The 27500-nt window shown below is 38.2% G+C and overlaps 1 protein-coding gene and 1 pseudogene across 1 annotated transcript; one reads left to right on the top strand and one right to left on the bottom strand.

Annotated features, from left to right (window-relative positions):
• The first annotated feature begins 4403 nt into the window (after nt 1–4403).
• LOC138002352 (DNA ligase 1-like) lies at nt 4404–9160 on the top strand (annotated as a pseudogene).
• A 3869-nt stretch (nt 9161–13029) lies between these two features.
• On the bottom strand, nt 13030–16259 carry LOC138002351 (uncharacterized). Its single transcript, XM_068848410.1, has 4 exons — nt 15901–16259; nt 15242–15373; nt 13487–13937; nt 13030–13182 (listed from the first exon to the last, which is right to left on the bottom strand). Exons 1-4 carry the CDS (start codon nt 16257–16259, stop codon nt 13030–13032), a joined length of 1095 nt encoding a protein of 364 aa, XP_068704511.1.
• Between the last annotated feature and the right edge of the window lie 11241 nt (nt 16260–27500).

Genomic DNA, 27500 nt, shown 5'->3' with positions numbered 1-27500 from the left:
ACGCTTTTAAAGCCTCAAAAGATGAAATTTGGCCTCTTCTGGTTGTCATTAATGAAATTCATCCATCATTGAGGTATGTAAAACTAATAATACAAATTATAATGTACAAGGGTCAGACAGAGTTTGAAATTTATTAATTAATAGGCTATGAACATGGCTGTTATCTGGAAAAATGGAAAGAAAAAGTTTATTTTCTATTAAAGCATTTCAATATGAGGTAAACTGTTTTGAGTTAAAATTAAGACTAAATTCTCTTCTCCCTAAACCCTGAAATTGTTCCTTGTTACTGATACATTTTGATTTTGGAATTATTTGACAATTATCCTTTTTAAAAAAAAATCGTGGGAAAAGACAATTGGAAAAGCAATTTTGTTATTTTTTGACAGGTTTAGCATAAACAGAATGATCCTTGCTGGTATCTGGTTTGGTCCCAGTAAACCTTCAATGACTGCATTTCTTTCTCCATTTCGGGAACAGGTCAACAACCTCAAAAGAAATGGTAAGAGCTGGTACTGTAGATATATTTCCTCAGATCATGTGTGATGAAATGAAATAATCTTACATGTGTATAACTCACAAATTACATTTTCTTGTTAAACCTCTTTGTCCCAGGGGGGTGTAGGTCATCCACTGTATTAATAGAGACCTTAAGATACCCCGAAATCGGTGTACGGGTAACGGGTAGCGCCATGTTTTTTTCATTTTGCGATGACGTCATCGACCTTACCCGGTAGACCCAGCCGTTTTCCCGGGGTAGACACCAGTTTACTCGTAGAAGAATTACGAGTAAGACAAGATGGAGAAGTGAGTAAGTTTTTATGACGTTTTAAGTGCAAATGTGAATTGTATGACTCCTTGGCAATGTTATTGCAAGTCTGTTGAAATATTTTTGCCAAATTTAAATTTTAGCTGTAAAGAAAGCGCTTCAAACTGGATTGATTTTGGATCTCAAATGAGCGGTTTGAACTCTGAAACGATATCAATTTGTGGCGGATTCGGGGGATTTCTGTGAATTGCTCCAACGTTCGAGTCTCCCAAAAGCACTAGCATTGAAAAATTTTGCATGGGAGTCACTGCTGAAGTTGAAAATCAAAAAAAATTGTTTGGCGATGTGCCTCGATCAAATGGCGGGGTTGCGATAACAATTGTTGTGTCCTCGCACTTTCGGTCGAGGGACTTCCCGCCAAGTTTCTTTAAATAGTTCCATGATATTTCAATAAGCTAGTGTATGAATGAATTACTTGTTGTAGCTTGTTGTTAAGATATAAAATGTAGAATTTGAGTGCGATTTTGTATGTATCAAGCGACATGCATGTACAAAATTACTTTAAAATTACTATAACTTGCTTAGAACTAAAATAAAATCACCTACGGTTCAAAACAATGTACCTAATTGTGAGAAGTACAAAGAAGTGTGTTCGTTTTCAGAAACCCTCCTATTCACTCTTCAGTATCTTAGAAAAAACCTCACAATGGTTGTTCATTTCTAGACTATGTTTAGATGGCACATAAACCATGACCTTGATCTTCTTAGAGAAGTGCTGGCATTAAGACCTAGTAATCCCAATGACTGGAACCTAATTGCTGACAATCTCCAAAGAGCATGGGCAAATGAAGAAATCACACTGAAAGGCCGCTCATGTAAAGAGCACTTTGATGTTCTTCTCTGCCATCACAAAGATGAAAACTCTGCAGCCTTAAAAAAGTATTTCATTAATTCCTGTTTGAGTTTTTACAACACTTTGCAGCCATTAAAATAATGAGCAAATAGCTGAGGGTCTTATTGTTAAATTGTCAGGTCAGGCACTGAGGAGCAGTATAATGAAATTCATCAACTTTTAGATGATATCAGGGCTTATGTTGATGACTTACAGCAGCAGAGCAAGAAGGGGAAGAAAAAAGATGAAGAGGATAAAAAGAAAGCAAATGAATTCAGGGATAAGGCTATGGAAACACTGAAGAGAAGTAAGTTGTTACTCACTTGAGACTTAACTTTTAAAATAGAGGAATGTTAAAAATAACCATCCCTGTTCTGTTCTTTCTCTTTTTTCAGAATCAAGTCCTTCAGGCAGTGAGAACTCAGATGATGAGGGAGCAGCTGGCCCTAGTGCCAGTAAGTATAACTGGTTGTGCATGCTACTACTTTACTTGTGAATAAAAGTGTTATCCTCAGGAAGTGTTCAGTAGATGTATATTCATTCCAGAGCCAGAACCTGGCCCATTGTCTTTTATTTTCTAAAGATTTATGAGCTAGAATGGTACTACTCATAGAATACACAGGTAAAACTGGCCAAACCAACCCCTCTCGCTCAAAAGAGTAAATATGAAAATGCATTATTGCGAACACTCAAAAATTTCTTGTTCATCAAGATTCATTTTTGGGAGTGCAGTTTCATGACCCTTTTTTTTGAAGGGGGGTTGGGGGGTAATTCTCATTTCTGATTTCTTTGTATGTCAAGTCCCTCTATATCAGGTTCACTGTGGAGTAAAATAAGCTGTCTGCAAAATGTCATTTTGTAGTTTGAAAATGCCGTTAGTTAAAACCTTGGTATTTCCTGTGAGAATAATAATTCACACAGATTGTGTAATTACATTTAATTAAATAATTATTATTGTACTAGGGAAGCCAAAGAAAACAAAGCAACGAGGTCGACCAGATGTGATGTCATACCTATCAGAAAAGAAGGAGCTAGAACAAGCAATCAGAACCCAGGAGCTAGAATACAAACGTGATGCACTTGAGGCTGAAACTAAACTTAGGCAAGAGCAATTAGAAGTTGACAAGAGACGCATTTCCCTCCAGGAGCAACAAATGAACATGCAACTTGAATTATTAAAAGCTTTTATGACCTCCAAAAAGTAGCACTACAAAATTAATGTTACATGCTTGCATGAGACTTCTTGTTGACTTTTCATGTTGGGTTGGATATTTCATTCTTGTGGTAAGAGAAGTTAAGAAGTTATGGACGTGCCCTTTTATCTGAGTAAAGAAACTTATCAAGGTTTGATATCTGTAACTAAAAAAATCATGAAAAATGAAGGTAAAGTTTTGAGTTAAGGTTGTATTTGTCAGTTTAATTATCAGTTAAGGTATGTGTGTAGGTCAGGGGGAGGCAAGAAGAAGTAATCTGAAGTTACACTACCATATAGACAAGTATGGCAGTTAATCAAAAGAACACCCACAACATAGTATTTCCCAATTGGTTGCAAAAGGACTTTGAGGTTTTTCCGAAAATCGAGAAATGCAAAATATTGCACAACCTTCCCGAATGCCCATTCAACTGATTCCCGAACTTTGCTCATTCTTTTGTTGAACAATTCTTGAGCTGGAGTTAGCATTGCTCCTCTATAAGGGACAAGTAAATGCTGTCGGAGAGGGTAGGGTAGGCCGGATCTCCATACAGGCTGAATATATGTGGAGCTCTGAACTTTCCTTCAAGCCTGGGCATTAAATTATTCTCATGAAGCATGAAGGCATCATGGTGATGTCCAGCAATTGGGCCATATAAGTTTGCTATCAAACCATTTGGACAAACAACACTCTGAAAAATAAAACGGTATTTAAGATATTTTTTAACTTGAACATTTGGAAAATGCACTTTTAAAAGCAAATGAACACAAGTTAGGTTAACATCCAATTATGAAATGGACAAAGAATAACATATTAGCACTATAATTGGCCAGCTGTCCTTTCTACCTGGAATTTCAAACCATGTGTCCGCTTGTGCCCGGAAAACAAAATTCGCTGGTTTCTTATGGGTCTGCAGCATGGCCTCAGTGTGCCATCAATAAAACCCCAGCAGTTGTCTAGTGGACTTCCAGCATTGTGAATGGCTTCTGCAAATGACTGTGCATCAATCCAGTTCTGGTCCAAGTTCTCCAACTTGTGGTTCCACCTGATGTATATGTCATTCAAAACCTTTAAAAAGTAGGGGGAAAAGGTCAATAAGCAGGTGGCTTGAAAGAAGACAGTTAGGGGGTGCTTCAAATACACGGAATACCCTTAATTAGCTTTTGATATGTTTTATAAATATTAATACCAGTTAATACCACCAGGGAATACTAGTTCTGATCTGTTTATTATGTCCCATGTGTCTGAAAAACGCACTTAATGATAAGAGTAGGGCCATTTATTTACACAAGTTAATGTTGAATCTCCCCTCCCCACCCCTTGCCAACTCAAAAGAAAATTGACTTACCTCATGGACTATCATGCTGAGTTCCGGCTCGGGTCTTCCAAACAACTGACACAAATCACATAAACGGTTTGGATATGTCAATCTTCGAAGTAGGATAAGCAGAGCTTCCAAGCCACCAGCCTCATAACAGGAATATAAAATCTTTTATTCACTAAGACGAATGGCCATCTATGGCAATAATCTCAGTTTCTTTTATAAAGAAATATGCACGTACAAGAATATTTGGAAGAAATTATGGCCTTCGGATTTCGTAGTTCTACAAAAGGTGCATTGTTTAAGGGAAGCAAAATTTTAGTTTCTAAAGAAACTGTGGTGCTGCGTCGGTGGGAGATTGAAACAGACATTTATTTTATCAAACGAGTTGATAAAGGTGGAATAACGTTTCGAGCGTTATAGCCCTTCGTCGGAGCGAATCATCGCTCCGACGAAGGACTAACGCTCGAAACGTCAGCTTTCCAAATCTTTCACAGTGGTTATTTGACCTTTATCAACTCATTTGATAAAATAAATTTCTGTTTAAGGCAAGGTTTACTTGGAGTCTTGAGTACTAGCATGAAGGTTCATGATGATTATTTGATGCTTTTTGTGTATTTTTATATTGTTAGACCCTTTTAGAATTTTATAAGTTAACTTTTAGTTGACTGCTTTTATTCATGTGGTTTAATTTGGATTCTTTGGAGTTATCCTTTGACAAATACTTTTTCTCTTGAACTCTTATGGTACCATATACATGTAGACTGTAACACATACATGGAAATGAATACTGAATTAAACTTCCTCTAAAGGACTATAAAGGATTGCACTGTTATCTGTCATCTTTAGGCTTAGTTTGCTAAAATTTTGTGTCAAAACTAAGAAGCAATAGCCTTAGTAAGGATCATTGGAGGGTAAGGGGGTCTCCAGCATAATTTTATCTAGATTTTTAAGAAGGTTAGAAGGGAGGTGGTCAGGCCCAAACCAACAAAATTTTGTGGGGTACAAATATTCTATGAGCTACACATTATCCTTACATGTACAGCTGTACATAAATATCACCAGCAAGAAGACCTTTCACCAGTGAAAAAACTTAACTCAAATATCTTGCTATACAGAGACCTGGTACCTTGTAAAGTATGAGGATGATGAAAATTTAAGAGTGCTTGCTGAAGATGAAGTTTGCCATATCTTCCCTGATGAAGAAAATGATGAAATGCAAATTGGGGATGTCATTAGTGCTCTATGGATCCCCAATGGCCAATACTATGATGCCAAGATATTAGCAAAAGGAGGTGAGTGAATTGTTGTCAAAAGGCTTTAGTAAATAATTGTGTGGATTTAAAGTCGAACATAAGCCAATAACACTATAGTGTGAGTGATGGTGTATGCTCCTCATGTCAAGTATAAACCATCGCATAACAATTTACATTTACAGACAGGGCTCGAAATTGCGACCAATACAGTTGCATTTGCGACTAAATTTTTTTCCTTTGCGACTAAAATATCTGGAGAAGTTGCAAATTTGCGACTTGTTTTCAACTCCACTATTTTGAAACAAAAGGGTTCGCAGTTGCCACTTTGCTGCTACTTTTGCTAAATGTAGAGTAATTTAGCTGCAATGTTACGTGCACAACACCATTTCTTTGATCAGTCGCCATTTTCTGTGGTAACTTTACACACAAGTATTGCGGGCTCCAGTTTTTTTGCTATAAACCGCTGACAACACAATACAGTGCTGCGATTTTTGCCACTAAAAAATTTTGTGACTGGATTTTTTCATTAATTTCGAGCCCTGACATATTTAATGTTAGGGTAAAATTCAGGTTTGAGTGGGATTGTTATATGGGTTTCCTTATGCATTTTTGTGCATACTGCTGATATGCTGTCATGTTGTCCTTGTGTTGTAAGCCCAAACACAATGTAATGAACCAATCACAACTCAAAGCACATAAATAAAATTTTATTTTATTTTTTTTTTGTGAATGCAAAGCAACCAATTAAAACCCCAAAATAAAAGTTGCTTCAACAGCAGGTTGTTGTAGCATGTATGATCAAAAATAAAAACGTTGAGTGACATGAATAATTTATTACCTCCAAAATGTACCTTTACAGTTGATAAAAATGAGCTTATGCGAGAGAGGATGAGGCAAGAAAAAGCAAAAAAAGGGTGGGCAAAAGGAAATTGAAGCGCAGCAAAAAAGAAAAAATTCTGAGGAAGAAGCAGATGCTCAGAAAAAGAAGAAAAAGAAACAGAAGCAAACAGAGAGTGAGAAAGAACAGAAGGCAAAAGATAAAGAAGAAAAACAAAAAAAGAAAGAGCAAGATCGCAAAAGACAAAAATTCTTGTTGGCAGCAAGAAGAGCCCAGGCAGCATCTCGATGGGCAGCAGATTCTGAGGTCACTACAGTAACTGTAAATAATCCTGTCGATGCAACCTTCACACCTCAACCAATTCACCACAGAAGTTCCAGTCCTTCATGCCAGTCTTCCACACCATTGAACGCTAACACATCTTTATCACCTGACAAAAACCCAAGCACTAGCACAACAACCATTGCAACCTTCACACCTCATCCAATTCGCCACAGAAGTTCCAGACCATTATGCCAGTCTTCCACACCATTGACTACTAGCACAACTTTATCACCTGACAGAACCTTAACCACTCCTGAATCTATACAGTCACCAACAGAAGAACTTCTTCCAGCCAACCCACCCATGCCTGCAAGGCCTTGCATTCCTGCAAGACCGACAACCAGTTATAAGTCAAAAACTATTCGTGAGCCCAGGAGGGGCCTTCATCTTCAAAGTGCCACAGCAGACAGCAGTGATGATGAAACTGACGAGGAGGTGGAAATCAATCCTAAGGAGACAGATGTTTCCAGTAGCAACTGCTGCAAGGAACAAAGGCTGGAGATTAAGGCGTTGAGAAAGAGGCTAGAGAAAGTCCACAAGAGACTCAACGTAGCATGTAAGTTGTCATTACCTTAAAGATTAAACCTGTGAATTCTTTCAAAGGTAGACACCCTTGGGCTCTCGTTGTCTGGGGAAGAGGGCTGAGATGTCTATAATAGGTAATCTGCATTGTAGTTACGGACAAAGATGTGAAATTTGGTTGACAAGGACAGGTCAGCTATGTCCACCTTGGAAAGATTTCAGTTCTGCAATATGTTATTGAATATATTATTGAATAGGGTATGGCATAATGTACAGACATGAATACTCTTGATGTGTGGGATATTCAGGTATACACTCAACGCTATGTTGCTTTGAACTAGAGCTCACTGAATTTATTTTCTTTAATTGGTGCCTCTGACAGTAAAAGCAAAGACAACTGCAGACGTGGTAAACAACCGTCCTGGAGCTGGTATTGTTGACAAACGAAACACATCTCCAGTATTGTTTTACACTGAAAAGCAAGTCACCTTTCTGCTCTGTACACTGAAATGTTGTGTAAAAGTGCTCATATCATCTTGAGTACCGGTATATCTCTATTCAGTTGCCGCTCGGAATGAAAGTCATTCATATTTTTTTTTGTTTTAGACCTAAGTCAAATGACATTGCACACTATCATGTTTGGTCAAGTACACGTAGCTTACTGTTAACTTTTCCTGTTTCAAAGTGTGTAGCCCAGCCTATCACCACTTTCTGTAAAGTGAGGTTAACAAGGTGTTTATATTAAGCAGCATAGGACTCCAAACTTTTTTTGATAAATGCTGTCCCTTTTGAGTGGGTCTATTTTCATCTAATAGTCGTCAGTTTAAATAATAATAATTGCATTCAACTTCTGTCTATTTTACAGATGGTAGAAGTAATGGAGGGGTCAGGAGTATTTTGGAACCCTCACCAGCGGGCATACTGCTCAGCATTCAAGAGCTGGCCAGGATATATCAACGCAGCCATTGATATATTCTTCACCAAAGAAACACTTGCTGTTTCAAATGCAAAAGGAAATGACAGGAAAAGCAAGAATGGTGATGTCCACAAGCCATTGACTGCAATGATAATTGATGCCCTCATAGGTAAGTTGGGCTATATTTTATTAACTTTTATAGCATTTCCCAAAAGCAGTCTTGGGTTAAGTTTTAGGTTGGGTTATTAATATTTAAAGCCGAAGATATCTTTTATGAAAATAATTAAAATTGACAACATACAAGTTAATCACCAGGGTTTTATACCCGAATTAGTACAAATCTTGCTTTGAAGACCTCGCCCCACAACTATAGGAATCAATGCCTTGAACATTTATTAACCAATAGCAGAAACCCATAAGGGTTGAAACGTGTAACGTGCATTCACAGCTTCTGAATATTCAGTACGAACTGATTGGTTGAATGTTTCAGTGTTAAGTACCATATTTGGAAGCCCCTCGCTCTTGTTGTTCCAAATATGGTACTTAGAAAATTGAATATTCAGAAGCTTGTTTCCCAGCACACAAGGGGCCGTTACACATTTCAACTCTTATGGGTTTCTGCCAATACTTAATGTTATGTAAGTTTAATTTCAGGAGTTTGTTCAAAGTTTGCCAAGGACTCTCCTGCTCCTAGTCAAATTGTTCAAAAAATCAACATGAAATGTGTGGAGGCAAGACGGCATCAAAGAGTTAGAGCTCCAAGACGAGAGTAAACAATTCAGATGTGCCTTTTTTTAATATTTTTAATTTTCATGAATAAAGTTTGCATAGGTTGAGGATTTTTCTAATGATTTTATTATACAGTGTAATTATCAAGTTTCAGTTTTCAAGTAACAAGAGATTTTGAATATTAATTAATATTGTTGAGACAAAAACAATAATTTATACTGTGTGGAAGGAATCATATGGATATCATGTACAACAATTAATTTTTATGAACAAAGTTTGCACAGGTTGAGGATTTTTCTAATGATCATATTTTATTATACAGTGTAATTATCAAGTTTCAGTTTTTAAGTAACAGATTTGGAATATTAATATTGTTTAGACAAAAACAATAATTTATACTGTGTGAAAGGAATTATATGGATATCATGTACAGCAATTAAACATGTGAAGAATGTGAAACTGACTGTGTGGTTCACTTATTGACAACAATGTATATACCTTATAGGTTACTACACTTGATTGATATAAGTAGAAGATTAAAATAGGGGCTATAGCCATGCAATCAGTCAATTTACCAGTGTAAAGTATGGTATGGGGATGTAGCTTGTGGTGGTTGAATTATGGGTATACATTAGTCAGTCGTATCCCATAGACTTCCCATATGTTTAAATCCTGGATCATGTATGGTATTGGTATGGGACTTCATCAAAATTACCCATAGCAATCCCATAGAGAAGAGTCAATGATCATATGGGATTGGTATGGGAATGTTACATACCTTTCCTCAAATTTATGCTATGGGAAATATGTGGAACTTTACAAAATACGTAGCAATCCCATAGAGACTAGTGAGTCAACAAGTGGGATTGGTATGGGACTGTCCCATGTCATTCCCATACCAGATCCTATGGGGAATATATGGAACTTTACGAAATACGTAGCAATCCCATAGCATAAGACAATAAAATTGTGCTAAGTGAAGACAGTGACTGTTTATGGGCTTGATATGGGGGAAAATAACCCATATCAAAGAAATACAATACCCATGTATGGGCCATAGGTTCTCCCATGCCATTTCCATACTTGGACCATATATGTCCCATAGCACCAGGAATGGTAAGGGAATGGAAGGATTTAGAGAACATTTTTTTAGAGAGAGACAGGGAGTTTATTAATCTGTATAATTACTACCAACAGGAATGCACTAAAACTACTGCAACCTGTAGACTTCCATCTTCGACTGTGCAGACAGGACATCCAGGAACACCCGGATATTACATTCCAAAGGAGGTTTTAGTGGAATTAGCTGGGCTAAATTTTTCCTGGTGCAAGATATCTCAAATGTTTGGAGTGTCGGGATGGACTATCACGCGCCGTATTAGAGAGTATGGCCTTTCTGATTTGCAACGATTTTCAAACATTTCAGATGAGGGAATTGATGATATATATTTAAAGACTATATCTCACGCCACGGCTCCACCACAGGTAAGCCACTTGGTCTTCATATACAGAGAAGCAGAGTAAGAGCTTCATTAAATAGAGTGGATCCCCACAATACTGCCCTCAGATGGGGTGCCGTAGTGTCAAGAAGGACATACTTTGTACCATGGTCAAATTCTCTTTGGCATATTGATGGGCATCACTCTCTCATAAGATGGAAGTTCATCATTCACGGTTGCTGCGATGGTAAATCAAGGAAAATCAAGGACGCAATCGAAGAGAACAATGGCCTATGGCCTTCGCGCATCCGCGTTGACTATGGTGTAGAGAATGTTTTGATTTGTGATGAAATGGTTGCCCATAGGGAAGAGGGACGGCGCAGTTTCATTGCCGGGTCATCTACAAATACCGGTAATCAGCGCATAGAGCGACTTTGGAGGGATGTTTATAGATGTGTCTGCCACTTTTTCTATTATGTCTTCTATGCTATGGAACAGTCAGGAATACTGGATATTGAAAATCCAATCCACTTGTTTGCATTGCATTTGGTATTTACACCTAGAATCAACACTGCTCTGGATGAATTTGTCACAATGTTTAACAATCACAGATTGTCCACAGAACATGGGTGGACTCCAAATCAGTTATGGATGAATGGCATCGTAGATGAAAGAAATCCACTAAATTTAAACAGTGGTCTTGATCATTCGTCTGTTGACCAATTTTATGGAAAGGATCCAGATGGCCCACACCCACAATCAGACACTGATGAGGCTGTTGTTGTTGCACCTGTCCAAATTTCTCACAGCAGAGAAATATCAGACTATGTTATTCAGTGGGTTAATGTAAACAGGCCTTCATGTCTAGCTGGAATGGATATTTACTGTACAGTTCTTGGAATAGTGCTCCAAAAACTTGAAGAATACGCATAAAGATTCACAAAAAATGAAATGTTGGCAAAAAAGTTAATCCTGGTTTAAACTCATTGTTATACTCTCTTGGGCTAAGTAGGTTACATAACCACCAAAAATATCATATTTCAGCATTCCAGATAAGTGTAATTATGAGCAAGGGATCATTACGAAAATCATTAACTCAGAGTGTTCCCTTTAATTTTTTGAAAAGGAGGTAAGAAACCCAATTTGGGCTACCACATCCTCTTTGATCGTTTGTGTGGGGGCCGCTTTTAAAGTCCCCACACGGTACTAGTAGGGGTCCAAGGGACATCATCCCTGAAAGGCACTGACTTTTAAGCTTTTGAAAGGTCTTTTGAACAGCTCCAGACTCACCCCTTAAAAAGCAATGCAACGGTGCATGTGACTGCAATGATGCCATTTAGTCCTTATACGACATTTTGGGCCGCTAACAATTAAAAAAAATACTGACATACATGAATCCCCACCAACATGAACTTTAATAAAAGAGATGTATTATGACATCAAGAATGCATAAGGCTTATTCACAATACTCTCTGTAGTAGCCATTATGGCTTTTAAATTCTCACTCAGTTTCGACATGTGCTCTGCCAGGGCCCAACTTGTGGAATAAAGGCTCCTTTAAAATATTTATGGCCAAAAGTACAATAAAACATTGAAATCGAAATGCCTATTTAATATAACATTCGGACTTAGTTTTTGGCAAGAACATGAAAGTAAGTCATGCAATACTTCTACATTTTCTACTCTAAGGCTGTAAACATGCAATGAACGTGACACACTCAAAGTGTGGAGAGCAATATCTGTTAAAATCTCTCCACCTTACATTGTTTGCATGGTGATAAGAAGTCTAACATGGTGGCTATCATGAATAAGGTCTGTTGTGATACTGGTTATTGTAACGACGTTTCGGCTAATGACAATAGTACTACACGTATAACAGCATAATTATGATAATATGAACAGCTTATTCATCAAACAAACAATTTAAAATTATTTGGCTTATCACTTCAGCGGCTTTGCCAAAAATAAATGTGTTACCTCCTAATCTGAAATATGGTGCTTTGAACATTTGTTGGAATCCACATTTCTTACTACAGTTTTTAAAAAATCTTTGAGAACAACTTCTTCCAGAAAACAACCCAAATAACTTTGCAAGATTTCACACATGCTTATTTGCAGCACTATCATTGAAAGTCATTTTGAAGAGAATGCAAATCCAATCAAAAACCGGTATTCTTTATGTTTTATTATTACATTTCACAAGTATTGCCTGTTGCAACTTGGAAATTGACTGAAGAAAGTTACATGCTTCAGGAGAAGTACTTATCACAAGACATTGCTGAAACGAAAAGTGACATGCAAAAATATTACTCATTGCTTTCAATTCATTTTCTGCTGACCACCATCCTACAAAAAATTGTTCATCAAAACCTCTTACAAAGAAACCTTGCTTCAAATGTCTCATTTTCAGGAAATCTTGACACAAGGAAATAAAGACCTCTGATAGCAATGCAGCATGCTTTTAAAAGCTTGCATGAATTTGGTATGGTAATTGAAATAAGCAAATAGTGGTAATTGTAACCTTCATTTGTTACCATTACAAGCATGTACAACTTACAATACCTTATCAAGTATATCAAAAATTCCTAAGCCTCACATTGATGTTAAAAAAACCCTTTGTCTGGAGGCAAAACCAAGAGGCTTGGAACATGTACAGTATCCTTACTCAAATGATGGTTCGATTTTGCAGTGTCTCTGGCAAAGTGTACAATCATACACCCTCGTATGTTGATTTAAGCATGAATTTTATATTAAGGTACTCTAACAAAAATATATAGGACAGAACATTCTGTCAGCTAAGATCAAATTCTCCTTTTTCCATTTATCATAACTCCTAAACCACTCCAAAATGAGTATTTGCAAAAGCCACATCATAAATCTGGAAAAGGTCTTCAGTTTCTGGCAGCTCAGAGGTGAGGGTCCCAATGGGCAACAATAAAACATTGGTACATGTGTGTGCAGTGGGAAGGTACCTGTAGCGATTGGGCTCAGCTGATGATCCTGCAAACTGTAAGAAACACATCACACGAAAAGTATCATTGATCAAACTGTTTGGGAAGAACTGCATGCTTATTGCAAAATGTTTACTAGAGTGGTATTAGCACACTGCAAAGAGTTCAATTTTGCTTGCTTCCTTTTTGTTACAAGGTAACCGAAAGAAAAGCAACAATACAGCACAAGAATTCAATATCCTTCAGCTTCCAGTAAAAGTTCACATATCAAGTATGATAACAGGGAGGATACCTTATCTTCAAGTTTTATAGCCTGCTTTAAGTTAGCAAAACTGCAACATTTAACAATACCTCAGAGAGCTTTGGTTGTTCACCCACAAATCTAATGCAAGGCTGGATAGCAAATCCCAGAACTGGTGCTTCAGCAGCCCCAGTTGTAAAAATGAGAACAGAACTCAAAGTGATGGGTGCTCTTCGACCACTTCCAACCTCTCTTACATACTTCACAAATAAGGCATAAACTTTCTTTTCTTTCAAATAAGCTGATGATCCCTCCTCGGAAAACTGTGGTGTCAATAGTTTGAGTAGCATCTTTGGTGCCAGTGTGTGGTTGGTGGGCCTCAGCAAATGGAGCAGAATTGGTACTCTACAAATGATCTCTTCAAGCCCAAATACATCCAGTCCTCTCTGTATGTTAGTGATACAGCTGTCATCTGTTGATGTCACTAGTTTGTCAATAACCTCAATAGGCATGTACATAGGCAACTGGCTATTCTGTAACAGGGCGATAATAATAATAATAATAATAATAATAATAAAGGTCTTTATTGAAAACACTCTAAACAACAGACGTGTTTAGTTACAATAAAATAATTAAATTATACAGACAACTAATTAATTAACTAACTAACTAACAACTAACTAGAAAACAAGCATCTATTTATAAAAGTTCTCTTAAAACGCTCAGTTCTGACAAGCGGGATAATGTAGTTGTGACGCCTCTTACATAACGTAACCATAGTTCGCTTCGGTGGCAGAAGGTCATCTAAAGCTGTTATTAAATTACTGTCAGTGATCTTGTCCCATAACTTCTTATTCTTCAGGGCAATAATATTTTCAATGAAAAAACGTTCTTTACAGTAGCCAAACTTAAAAGCTCTTTTGAACAGCCTGTCTATACGACTTAAGTACTTATGATAATACGCACAGCCCCATACTTCCACAGCATAAGTAAGTGTAGGTAGAATAAGACTAGTGAAAAGGATATGAAGATCATCCAATGGCAGTCCATAAAATTTACAAACGCGTAAGATGTGCAAACGACTGCTAGCTTTCGATAGGATATTATCTAAATGTAAATCCCAATTACACGGATCGGATTGAAAGGTTACTCCCAGCAACTTTAGACTGGGTTTTCGCTCTATAAAAACCAGAGGAGCTGGTAAAGCCTTAGTGGATTTGCCTTTAAGAAGCATTTCCCACGTTTTCTTGAAATTCAGTTGCATACAGTTAACAATTGTCCATTCGACAATGGATTGGACCTCATTAGCTGCTGAGTTACTGTTGCTAACACCCGATTTTACAGGAATACTTAAAGTTAAGTCATCCACAAACTTCACAAGCAAATTTTGATTAGGTAGGATGACCTTGATATCATTGACCATGATAGAAAATAATATAGGGCCTAATACAGTCCCCTGGGGGACACCTCTATTAATATTTAAATAATCGGTAACAATGCCATCAACAGTAACTCTTTGTTTTCTGCCTTGTAAAAAACTAATAATCCAATTAGTTACATATGGATTAATATCAAGTGACTTCAACTTAGAGCAAAGAATATCATGAGGTACCGAATCAAAAGCTTTGCTGAAATCAAAAGAAAATATTCTGACAAAGTCAAAACCCGAATCAAGCCATTTTAGCCAAGCATATTGACACTTAATTAAAGCCATAGTCGTATTATGGCCCTTACGGTATGCAAACTGGTCAAGATCTATGAAATTATTAACATACTGTGATAGTTCTTGTCTGTAGACAAGGCGTTCGAAAACCCTCATTATTACATTAGTCAGCCAATCCAATCAATCGATACCAATCATTATTCCAACAAAATAATATTCATCCGGTCGATACTCTTGAAGCCTGTTGTCAAAAAACTTTTCTTTGATAGCAGTATTCATGAGGCGGATCCACTCCTTTCTGGGACCTCCAAGATCCCTTGCTCTGTCCCCAAGAAATCAAGCTCAAACGTTAACTTAAAATTTTTTATTGAGGCCAACTCTGTAAACGTGGTTTGGAAAATGTCATTCCTGTCAACACATATGTAATTTGTTTCTCCTTCATGGATCTCTGACTCATCTGCAACATCTAAAGCTCTGCCCTGCACAATTTCCTTTTGGAGAAACTTTAAATTTTCCACTGGATCAGCCATTCCCTTTGCATTGACTTCATCTATGAGTTTACTTGTATTTGAATCACAAGCAGGGATAGCTATTGTACTTTCCTTGCTTTACTTTCAAATACAATAATCCCTGTCAAGCAATTTTTTTGACAACTGCGAAGTTGTATTCCGTTCCAGGGCCCAGATGAAGAGTAGAAATGGCTTTGTGCCATACTTTCATGAACTCAAAATCATTTGCACCAAGTAACAGGAATTTTCCAGTCAATGACTCCCTCACCTTGCCTCTGATCGTGCTTTCGTCATCATCCTCGTGCCACATTAACACACCAGATATATCACAGAATCCCACTTCAAATGGTTTGGTTCGTCCACCTCATCATCCTCAAAGCATCGCAATAACGCAAACTCGATTGCCTTCTTCTCTTTCTTAGACTTTTCATTACCTTGCCTGGGACGCTGATAGGTGGCACCAGCCGCTGCTTGCAACCTTTCTTGTCTGTTAAGACTTCTGCACAGACCAGATGAGGTGCTTTGCCGAAGCATGTTGTTAGCTCGTCTCAAAGATTCTTGCAGTGTCGCGGAGGACGGGACTGAATCAGAAACACTCGTAGATGGGCCTGCCGTGCTGCCATTACCTGCAAGAAGCTTCGAAGCTCCATTAAGTAACTCAGAAACCCTGTTTTTCACTTCGTTGTTCATATCCTGCATGCTCACGACAAAACCCGCCAAAACAAAATGGCTGCCAAGGCGGGTAGATTTGAGATCGAGGCCACTCAACAATGAGGCTACCTTGGCCGAGCTCGCCCCACGAAGTTTAAATGAATTTTACAATGGTTTAAATGAATTTTGCAATGGTTTAAATGAATTTTAAAGGTTTAAATGAATTTTAAGGTTTAAATGAATTCTGAAGGTTTAAATGAATTTTAAAGGTTTAACTGAATTTTAAGGTTTTAATGAATTCTGAAGGTTTAAATGAATTTTAAAGTTTTAAATTTACAGGTAAAGAAAGTTTAAATCAAATAAGTTTGAAGATAAAGGTTAAACAAAATTTGCCTCAATGTTTAAGTTCACAGTTAAGTCGGTTTAAATTAAACCTGTTTCAAGGAGGATTAAATATTGCTACAAATGGGCAGCCATAGCAGTGGTGAGAGCACTCGCCAATGTGGCCCGGGTTCGATTCCCAGACTCGGTGTCATATGTGGGTTGAGTTTGTTGGTTCTCTACTCTGCACCGAGAGGTTTTTCTCCGGGTACTCTGGTTTTTCCCTCTCCTGAAAAACCAAAATTTGATTTGATTTACGTTAACTTGTTAATCTCAACTTAAAGTGTCCCCGATTAGTGCTCTACAGCGCTAGAAGATTTGACACTTAAATAAAGTTCCTTTCCTTTTGCAGCACGGGGCATATTAAAGTACTGTTTAGAGATCAGCAACAAGAAAGTTTGATCCTTTTCATGGATGCCATCTCTGCACTTTGTGCACCTTTCCACAGCAAGCATTCACCTATTAAAAGAGCAAGTAACTCTAGCAATTGCTCGACTGGAAAGATATTTCCCTTTGTCCCTACAGGTAAACAGATCAGAACCTATTACGATATATAACAGTAAGGCAAAAGACACTCAATTTCAGCTCGGTAGACTTTTAACTTTATTATTTGTTGGCAGTAAGTAACATGCATCAAGTGCAATGATGTTCATTACTTGCCATTAGAAATTAGGTGTACAGCTGTAGCACATACATGTTTACACAACTCATACAAGAGACAATAATTAAGTTATTCGTCTGTCATTTTGAGGTAATAAAGGAACATTAGCTTAAGGGGTGTAATAAATTATTTCTTTCTTGTGTAATTGAAATTAACCTGAGTATCAGGCCTTTCTTAGCAACAGCGTAGGGGTAGGGAGGAATTGGAGAGAAAGGCCTGACACAAACGTCTTAATTGGATCATGTCGCACGTCCAGATTCTGAACGTTGCGCTAATTGGATAATTTACAATGAACCTGACGTCACACCACCGGAAATAAAAATTTCATAATGGCGTCTTCTGTGAACTGATCGATCTCGAGGATGAAACTTCGCTATATATTTATTTCAATATCATGGAAGGCGACGACTTCTTTTTTTCCTGGTGTTAAACTTAAGAGCGAACAAGAATTATGCCTGGAAAGCCTGCTTGTGAAGCGAAAAGACGTCCTCGGAGTTTTACCGACTGGTTACGGAAAGAGTCTTATTTACCAGCTACTTCCAAAAGTCTTATCCCACTATTGGTTTAACAAGAATGGAACCAGAAAGACGTATTCAGTGTTGGTTGTCAGTCCGCTGGAGTTGATCCGAAAACAACAAGTCGAGAGACTAAGTAAAAGTGGTGTCAAAGCAGCTGTACTAGAAGATTTGTCGACTTTGAAGTTTGAAGATCTCGACCGCGAGGAGATAGAAATAGTGTTTGGAAGCGTGGAACAATGGCTATCTGAAAAGTGGAGGGAATCTTTGAAAGCTGGAAGTTTCAAACGAGCAGAATTTTTGATAGTCGATGAAGTGCATACTGTTGAAACATGGTATTAATTTACCTTTTAACTACTCCTTGTAGGTTGTCTTTTTCCTCATTTCAGTTCAGTAGGATTTCAACAACAGGTTTATGATAGGCTGGCGGTAAGGAAGGAAAGAAAGTTCTTTTTTTATACCTCCTTCCCTTCCTTAGGAAGGCCTGACACTCGGGATAACCCCCATGTTGGAAAAAGGAAATTCTTGTTTATTAACAGATAGTTCATTTGAAGTTGTCTCAACTTGTATAATTATTATCTAAGGAAAGAATTAATTATTGCCTGGTCAATCAATTTTATTTCTTCTGTCAAAATGGTTAAGATTCACATTATAAAAAGATCTAGATTAGGTGGGCATCCCCTTGGGTGTGCTTTTAGGCTTTTGTACATTATGCGTTTATTTCTCCACTAAAATGCTTAATGCTTAATGTTGACACATTCAGTGACGCGTATCATGATGCGAGGGGGTGGAAAACTGAAATACAAGCGTCTGTGTCAGGCTTTTCTCTCCGCTTCTTCCCGATCTGCCAAGAAAAAACAAGAAAAAGAAAAGAAAAGCCTGATACTCAGGTTAGATTGAAATGTATACTGCCCTCCATTCTTTCCTTACACATCAAGAAAGTAAGCACATTGTAAATGATGTATCTTGAATTGTTCCTGAAGGGAGAAGGTTTTAGTTTTTGCATGCACTTAGATTCAAAATTGAGGGTGTCACAAAGCAAATGACAACTAAGAATGAATTCAATCAGTTTTAGCCCATAACAAACCCTACTAGCCTTAAAGTCTTACTTAAAGCCAAGCAAGATCAGAGCCTGGTATAATGTATGCATTCTCATTACAACTTTGAATCTCACCGAAGGAAACCATTACTTGAATTTTTCGGAGCAATGGAACAGTCATCTCACCTTGTTCCACGTTCAACTTAAACTGCCTCCCTGCACGATCAGTTCTGCAGTTTGCTAGAGTATGAAATGACTTGTTCTCCTTGCTACTCCATTTGTTGGTTCTCTTGAGAACTTTTCAGCTTTGCACTTCAGTTCTACCCTTTTTTTTGCATACCAGGAATAAGTGATTTTTGTTGAAGATTCGATATATGAGTAAGGCAAAAGACACTCAATTTCAACTCGGTAGACTTTTAACTTTATTCTTTGTTGGCAGTAAGTAACATGCATCAAGTGCAATGATGTTCATTACTTGCCCATAGAAATTAGGTGTACAGCTGTAGCACATACATGTTTCACAATTCATACAAGAGACAATAATTATAATGACTGGGCAATATACAGCCTACAGTTTTTTCTCTACTAAATCAAATCACATCTTACATCACATCCCAGAAGAAATTGAGAGATTTGGGCCAGTTCATGCCACTTGGATGTTTGCATGAACAATTCAATTCATGGCTGTGCCGAAGAGCACTCAGTAGAAGTCATCCAGAAGCCACCATCTTGAGGACTTATCAGTTGAGGTTCACTGCTAACTGTGATAGCACATGTGTCACAATGTTAATTTATCACTGAAAATCACGTTTTCTATTAAGCTGAAGCTACATGTGACCTAAAATTAATCTACATGAACTCCAGTTGATCTTAGTTGTTACCGAAAAAATGAAAAAATCTACCGAGAGAAAGTGAAAATATAAGCGACTAAAGTTACGAAACTTCAAAAATTTCAAGTCAACAAGATTAGCATAGATGTGGCGTGTGTCGCTTACGTGTGCGCTCAAGCCTCCTTAAGAATGTGTCATGAGGTTAAGAACATTAAACGCCATATTTTTTTTCTGTGAGGTTGTTGCACCTTACATGTATATACGGAAAGAGCACATAAAAATACATGTACATCTGAGCTTATTATATGGCAGTATACTGGTTGACTGGGGAAGATGCAGGAACTTTAAAAATAATTTCAATTCAGAAATCAATCCCTTATTGATTATTAAAAGACAATGCTGGTGTCACATTCAAAATGACTTACATAATATTAACATAGGATTATTCTATTAAGTACAGTTACTCATTACTCAAAATTGAAACTCACTGAATGCTATTTGTTCCAAGAAGCAAATTGCACTCTATTTACAGAAGTCTTTTGTTAACAGATTTTTGAATGGTGTCAGTACATTAAGATGTCTGGGAAGATTGGCAACAGACTCCCCTTTGATCTTCCAGCAGGAGATTCACTGACTGAGAATTGTAAAGCAACCCTGTCACATAAGAGACAACCAGAGGACATTTCAAGTGAGCATCTTCAAAACATGGAACAAATCTATATACATGAGGTTCCAAAATTTAAGTCTCTCTCAGCTGTGTATGAAATGGAAAAGGAAAAAGCTCGCAAGCAAGGGGGGCTTAGACGATTTCCAAAGACACTTGCTACTTGGAGACCAGAGGGCAGCATGCAGTTAGATGAAGAATCTGAATCCATCCTTCGAGGCCTTCAGCCCACAGCTGTTACATTTCCAAAGAGCACCCAACCAAACAGCCTAGTATGGCGTACTACTGTGATTCTTCTTCTGAAGCGGGCACATTGAATGAAAATTTAGAATTCATGGCCATGAATTATATCAAGAATATCAACACAAATTTAATGTAAGATTCATGGCCAGGAATAAGACCATGAAATTTAGAATCTCCATTTTCATGACCATGACAAGAGGGATCATGGGCTTTTCACGAAATTTTAATAGCATTTTCACCAAACGCCAATTCATAGTGGGAGTTGTACTAATGTGCGAGCCAGCAAGCTATGCAAGTCACAATGCGAGCTGTGTGAGCCATGCGAGCCATGAAAAAGGAAAAATGAAAAACAACAAAAACTAAAAGACAAAAAAAAATTAGTATGTATAAGATATCTCGTACCGTTATTGTACTTATTCACGAGTCCATGTGCCATATACCTTGTTAGAAGATGGAAATTGAAATTGAACTTCAGCAGAGGATAAAAAAAGAAGGTTTTCAAATTGCTTGTAATCCTCCCAGTGATGGAAGCTGTTTCTATCCGGCTGCAGCGTTTCAATTCTGAGATCTTGCACAGCCTCATATTTGATTATCTGGAAAGCCATAAATTTGACATTCTCTTTTGATTTTTTTCCCTAATACAACAAGGGAAATGACCGCTTGGCTTTCTTGTGTGTCGACATGGGTGGTAAAAAGGTGGCTGCTATATGGTCAGAACCACTGAAGATCCTGCAAAAGAATTATGCTAATTCTTTAGTAATTGGTGCCTTTGCAGATGGGATGCACTACAAGATAATGATTATTACAGTGCATGGGGTAAATTGTTGTAATGTAATTCACATTGTTTGTTTGTATTGTTTTCAGAAAACGAAATATTGAGTTTTTAACAAAAGTGTAATAAGTTGTTTTGTTTGCACTTTACCTTACAGGATGACCATTTCGTTAAAGTTGTGGAGCCTCAGCTGGGTCCCTCAGTGGGCACTCTTTACTTTGGACACAGTGGTAATCACTGCGTTGCATTGAAGCCCAAGCAAAGGTTACATTTGGTTACTTTCATGTGCTATATATAATGTAAACAGATGTGCCTGGATTCATTTCAGAACTAGGGTACATGATCAGATTTGACCTGTAATATACGATTTCTGACAAACAATTAACCAACCAGTTAGGCTTACACGAAGCTCTCTTTACATTTCAGAAAGATTTTTTGCTGTGATAGTTGGTCACTGGGTTATGTTCAGGACATTTATAAGTATACAGTAGTGCTGAGTTATTCAACCTTTTCACATTCATTTCAGGCGTCAAGATATGCAACGGCAGTGAAATCTTCAAGGGGAAATTCTGAGCAACGTACTTGTAGTTTTCCCCCTACAATCAAATGAGAACAAAGCAAAGCGCTCTAGAAACTAAAAAGTGCTCCAGTGAAGCCAAAAGGGCAACGACAACAAAGGTACAAGTTTAAGGGTAGCAACTAATTCAAATCACATATTCTTCTTGGTTGTTTTTTTTTTGGGGGGGGGTGAGGAGGAGGGTGAGGGGTGGGTTGAGGCTTATTCTCAGAGGAGGTGGGAAGAGGCGAGGTGGAGTTCAAATGATCGGCATTAGCGGTATACACACAGTCACTGAAAAGATCATTCTGTTGCGTGTAATTTAGAATCAAGGGAGGAAAAATTCAAGAGATGGAATGGTGGGAATCTGCAGAAGAATACAACTCAGGAATGAGTTTATGGCGAGGAAGAAAAATCTCCAATGACACATCTTCTTGTGAATCAGATATTGAAATAATTGAGGAAAAGGCAGCTCCAAAAGACGAGTCAATAAAGGTATGTAGGAGAAATTTATTCACGTTTAGCTGTGCTCGTAAACGATGTGAATCCGTAATGACGCTCACAAAACTGCAGTTCAATGATTTGTAATGTCGCGATTGATTGATAGGACAAACATACGTGTCCTATTTACATTTGTTGTTTCTCGTGTTATGCGACTTAATATTTTTGCATGAACACTCCTCGTCCAAAGGCTACTTCGTACACACCAAAAATCAAATTGTCCCTGTGTTATAATACTTTGTGCGGACAAACCACTCGAAAAGACTCTATAGCCAGACGATACAGAACTGCAACACTTTAACTATACAGCCCTTCCCTTTGTTGGATTTAGAAATGCAAGCTGGAAATGACCACGGCAGTTGCGGATACCAGTGATCAGTGTGATTCAAATAAGCTCCGACGATGACCTGGAGGTCGATTCGCCCCTTAAGCAACCTACTAGGAAGAGACAGCGTATTTCATCTGCAAGTGATTGTATCGTGACTGAACATGAACAATGCGACTGTCCCAATGCTCCTCCTCCATCGTTCCTTTCCCGAGGCAGTACATCGTATTGGCTTTTAAAGTAAGACCAAGGTGATCACTTATTCATGTTGCGCCGTCTCATCCAGATTCTATTAGCGAACTCTGGCTCGCTAGTAGAGCCCCATTACTTTAGAAAAGTTGGTCGCACATGAAAAATTTGGTTGTCACATGACTGTTTGTACATCTGTCCGTACTTATGGTCGTCCAATCCCATACCTTGAAATTAGCACCATTACCATAGGCACTTCTTTGATATTGGACAACTGATCATTTTTTGAGTTTCTTATCCAAGGAAAAAATCCTCTTTTTCCCTTATGTCCATAAGTAGCTCCGCTTTTATTTGTAGCTTGAAGCCATTTAGTGATAGTTGCCGGATAAGATTCCAAAATCGAGAGAGTGGCAGAAATCAAACCTAATGTTCTTTTTGAATTTCACAGGATGACAGCATTGAAGAATTAATAGCCAGCGTGAGTGGCTGTGTGCCCATTGTGCATGTCTTTAGGCGATTTCCCTTTTATATAAGAGATCAAGGGAGATTCCTTGTATATCTCTCTTAGTAGCGGCTGGATTTGTATTAAATGCCATTTTTTCATTAGAATATTTTTCAAACATGGCAGTGATGAATGAAATTGTGTCACAAAGGCTAGAATTTTCTTGTGCGCTTTCTGTTTTTGTGTAAGAGCTTTCTTTCTTTCTGTGAATTTAACTTTGGAGAGGATTTTGTCCACCAGGTTATTGGGATAACCTCTCCATGTCAGGCGTGTTCTAAAGATTTTAATGTTCGCCTCAAAACATTACAAGAGCTTGTCCTTTAACGAAGCCTTGTGCGGCAAATGTTGTAGTTTGAGTACTGATGATGTTTCAGTAGGTTTGTAATGTGTGCGCACATTGAGAATCAATTCTTTCTTGAATCTCTCTCCCTTATAGACTGTTGTGTTCAAGAAAGTTGTTTCTAACGGTGAGACTTCAGCGGTAAACTTTATGGTACCCATGTAAAAAGTCAGGCGGGATCCCAGCGGGATCCCACCAATCCCACCTGGGATCCCGGGTGGAAATGGCGGGATCCCGCCATTCCTGGTGGGATCCCACCATTCCCACCCGGGATAAGAAATTAATCCCACCCGGGATCCCGCCTAAAACACGGGATTAGGCCATCCCACCTGGGATCCCGGATGGGATTTATGGATCCCACCCGGGATCCTAATATCCCACCTGGGATGATCATCTTCTCAGCTGGGATCTTTGGCGAGATTCATATATCCCACCTACCCTTGCATCAGGAGCCCGGCCAAAAACCCGGCTAGCCTGGCAAAGGCAGGCCAGGCCAGGCTTTCCAGGTTTTTAGCCAAGCTTACCGGGAAAATGCGGCCTGGTAAAGCCCGGCAAGCATGGCCACAGCCAAGCTTTCTCGGCAACCTTGGCCACCAAAGCTTGGCCTTCCTGGCCTTGTTACTTCCAAGGCAGAGCTTTCACTGCAACCCTGGTCAAAAAAGCCAGGCCTTAAGATTCAAGCCAGCCTTGACCTGGCTTTTTTGAATTTCTAGGCCATAAAGTGTTTCTAAAGTCTTCAAGATTACAGACATTGACTGCAATTTAGTGTAACATTGTCTGTAATTACTCAGTGACCAGTGACCTTAACCAAACTCTGTGGGCTCAGTTGAACTGTCTTTGAAGTAACAATCTTTAAATGGCCTTGATGATGTCTTGCAAAATATGATGATGTTATGGTTTAACGGCCAATTATCTTTAATGTAGCAAAGTAAACATTATTTTATATCTCACACTTGAACATGAATAAAAAATTATTATATTGACTGTTCCTAAATTTGACACCTGAGACTAAACCTTTGCACAATTATTCTTAGATGTACAGGGTCTCTGATAAAAGAGCTATGTAAATGATTTAAGTCTTTCTCATTCTATCACGCTAAAGTACAGCTGTAGTCACACTGTTCAGCCAAAATGCCTGGCCTTCCCAGCCTTCCAAGATTTTTAAGCCAGGCTTTTCTGGATTTCCAGGCCTAATTTTTGGGAAGTAAAAGCTAAAAGGGCAATGTGGACTTAAGATTTTATGGGAATCTTTAAGAATTCCACTCAATGATTCAACTTGAGGGTCACTTGAGCGAGTTGAAATTTGTGAAAATGTTGTGCAATAGTACTGAATGTGCCAGTGAGACAATAATCCAAGTTTAAGTGCCCTTTTAGGATTTGATTTCATCTGGTGCCTTGAAAAAATGAGCTTTAACTTCAACCTTCAATACATGTATATACAACAAGGTTTGGTCTTATTCAAAGCATGCCAATGTGAATGCGATATTTTTCGAGTTAATTCACCACTCGTAATATGTGTACTTTGCTTAAACAATGTCCTTTAAAGGCCCCAAACTTTGAACATAAAATCACTCTGTACACGGAGAAATAAAAAAGAGATCTTTTATTCTGATGTTCTATAAATAATGTGACAAATATCATCAACGGATTACCTTGTTTGATGCTCTCATAATCGGCCTTATTCCAAAAGGAACATGATGCATTACTCTTGAAAATTACACACTCCAAGTCAGTACTAATAATCCTTTCAATGAACTCCATTATCTTTCAAATCTTGCCCATTTATAATGAATCCGTGGAAAGATTGTCATCCTCCGCCATCTTGAATAACACGTGAGAGACCGGACTGGAAACTAGTGAGCCCTTTTCGTTTTGGTCAGCAGTCAGTGGTAACCAGTCCAGCTCCTACAGATTTTGGGCGGTTTTATTCAAACGTTCGTGTATCAACGATCACACGTTTGTGCATGGTGACGATTTTTTGGTTAGTTTTACTCTTTAAATCCTGATCCAGGCAAAGAAATGCTTACAACAACTCAAGTAAAAAGGTAAGAGTTAACTTTAAGCGAATAACATTTGATTTGATGCCTTATTGTCTTTAAAATGAGGATTGGTTTACCGGTATATAGCATTCACATTTTTCACACCTCAATTTGGTTTAAATGCTATAACCCTGTAAAAAAATTGATAAACCTTTAATGAAGAATAATGAAGTTTTAGAGCAAATGGTGAAGCAAATGGTTTGGAAAACAAGTGCTCATACTGCAAGTTATATGTATACGATTGACAAATGATTCCTTCTCGTAAACATGCTAAATGCTGTCACTTTAACTATTGTAATCAATGCAGAAAATGCCTGAGAAAGGTATTATTGACGTCTGTAAGTAAAGAGATCCAAATTTATGAGTTTACTCTTCATACACTTTAGTTGTAATAGAAATGATCAGTGCACATGATTTAGCGGAATCAGTACATGCATCTTTGAAGTATAATAATACTGTATATACTGTATTTTTTTAAGTTGCCATGAAAGAGTATAAAGAGACAGTTCCTGAAAAAATCTTTGATGGGACAGCAGGGAAAGGTCCTTTACAGCAGACAAAAATGCTTAGCAGTCAATTCTGTGTCCTCAACCAGTTATGGTTTGAATAATGATGTATTTAAGGATCTCTCCTTGCAGACTTGTTTTAGTTCTGTGGTTTATCATGTTTAAAAGCTTTTTTCGTATTTTATTTTAAAACATCATGAATTTAGGTACTGCATTGACCTCTGTATTTTATTTTTTTGCCTGTGAGCTATGGTAGTAACTGTTACTGTTAATAGCTTGACTGTAATGGATTTTTTGTAGTTTCTAGCACATCTCTGATTTGCTGGAATATTATTTTACAGGAGCAGGATATTATAACCTTTTTAGTTTTTGCAGTTTCTGAAATGTAATGATCTGTACATAAATTAATACCCATTGAAGCTGAATGTGAAACTGTGCTACTTGTTTGTATGTTGATTAAAGGACCTTATTACTTCAGAAAACTGACCAGTGAATGTAGTCCAACACTAGGAAGAATCACAGCTGTTCACTGAATATATGCCGTGGGACAGGACGGGAATTGCGTGAAAAGTCTTGGCAAGGCTTGACTTACCAGTTTTGACCCTGGCCAGTCAGGGCAGACCATTTGTTTTTTCGCTTTCCCTTTCCAATTTTGGCCGCGGCTTCCCAGTTTTTTTTTATCCCCTGGTCAACCCTGAAACCCTTACTGCAGCAAGAATCCTGGTTGGCATATCAGAATTCATACAAGCCAGCACTAACAATAGCATATGTGATCCTGGGAGGATGGTACTGATCCTGCCTGTCATCGTAGGTGGGAGGGCCTCTTTAATCCCACCTGGGATTAAAGGTGGGATTCCACCTGGTTTCCCAGGTGGGATTGTTGGGATCCCACCTGGGATCCAGGGTAGGATTGGTGGGATCCCACCCAGGATCCCAGGTGGGATTGGCGGGATTTCACCCGGGATCAATGGTGGGATCCCACCTGGGACGTTCCATAATCCCGGTCGGGATCTCAGCTGGGATCCCGCCAGAAAAAGGCGGGATCCCACCTGGGATGAACATGGGATCCCAGGTGGGATTGGCGGGATCCCGCATCTAATTTTAACATGGGTAGGGTGGTACAAATTTGCTTGCTCAATGAAATGTTCTATTTCTTCTTTGTTTGTATCCCACAAGCAAAATACATCAATGAACCTTTTCCATGTTAGTGGTTTGTTAACGCTCTG

Source organism: Montipora foliosa, chromosome 5, assembly GCF_036669935.1.
Source record: "Montipora foliosa isolate CH-2021 chromosome 5, ASM3666993v2, whole genome shotgun sequence".
Lineage (NCBI taxonomy): Eukaryota > Metazoa > Cnidaria > Anthozoa > Scleractinia > Acroporidae > Montipora > Montipora foliosa.
This window is presented reverse-complemented; position numbering and strand designations above follow the sequence as displayed.

Bases quoted from the DNA above. Each gene is read 5' to 3' on its own strand.
- LOC138002351 (XM_068848410.1), bottom strand. From the start codon at position 16,259: ATGCAGGATATGAACAACGAAGTGAAAAACAGGGTTTCTGAGTTACTT. The intron at 13,938-15,241 runs TATCGATTGATT...TATTATTATTAT, and splicing joins TTTGTTGGAATAATGATTGG to TATCGCCCTGTTACAGAATA. The intron at 13,183-13,486 runs GTTGCAGTTTTG...TCATCAGCTGAG, and splicing joins TCTCTGAGGTATTGTTAAAT to CCCAATCGCTACAGGTACCT.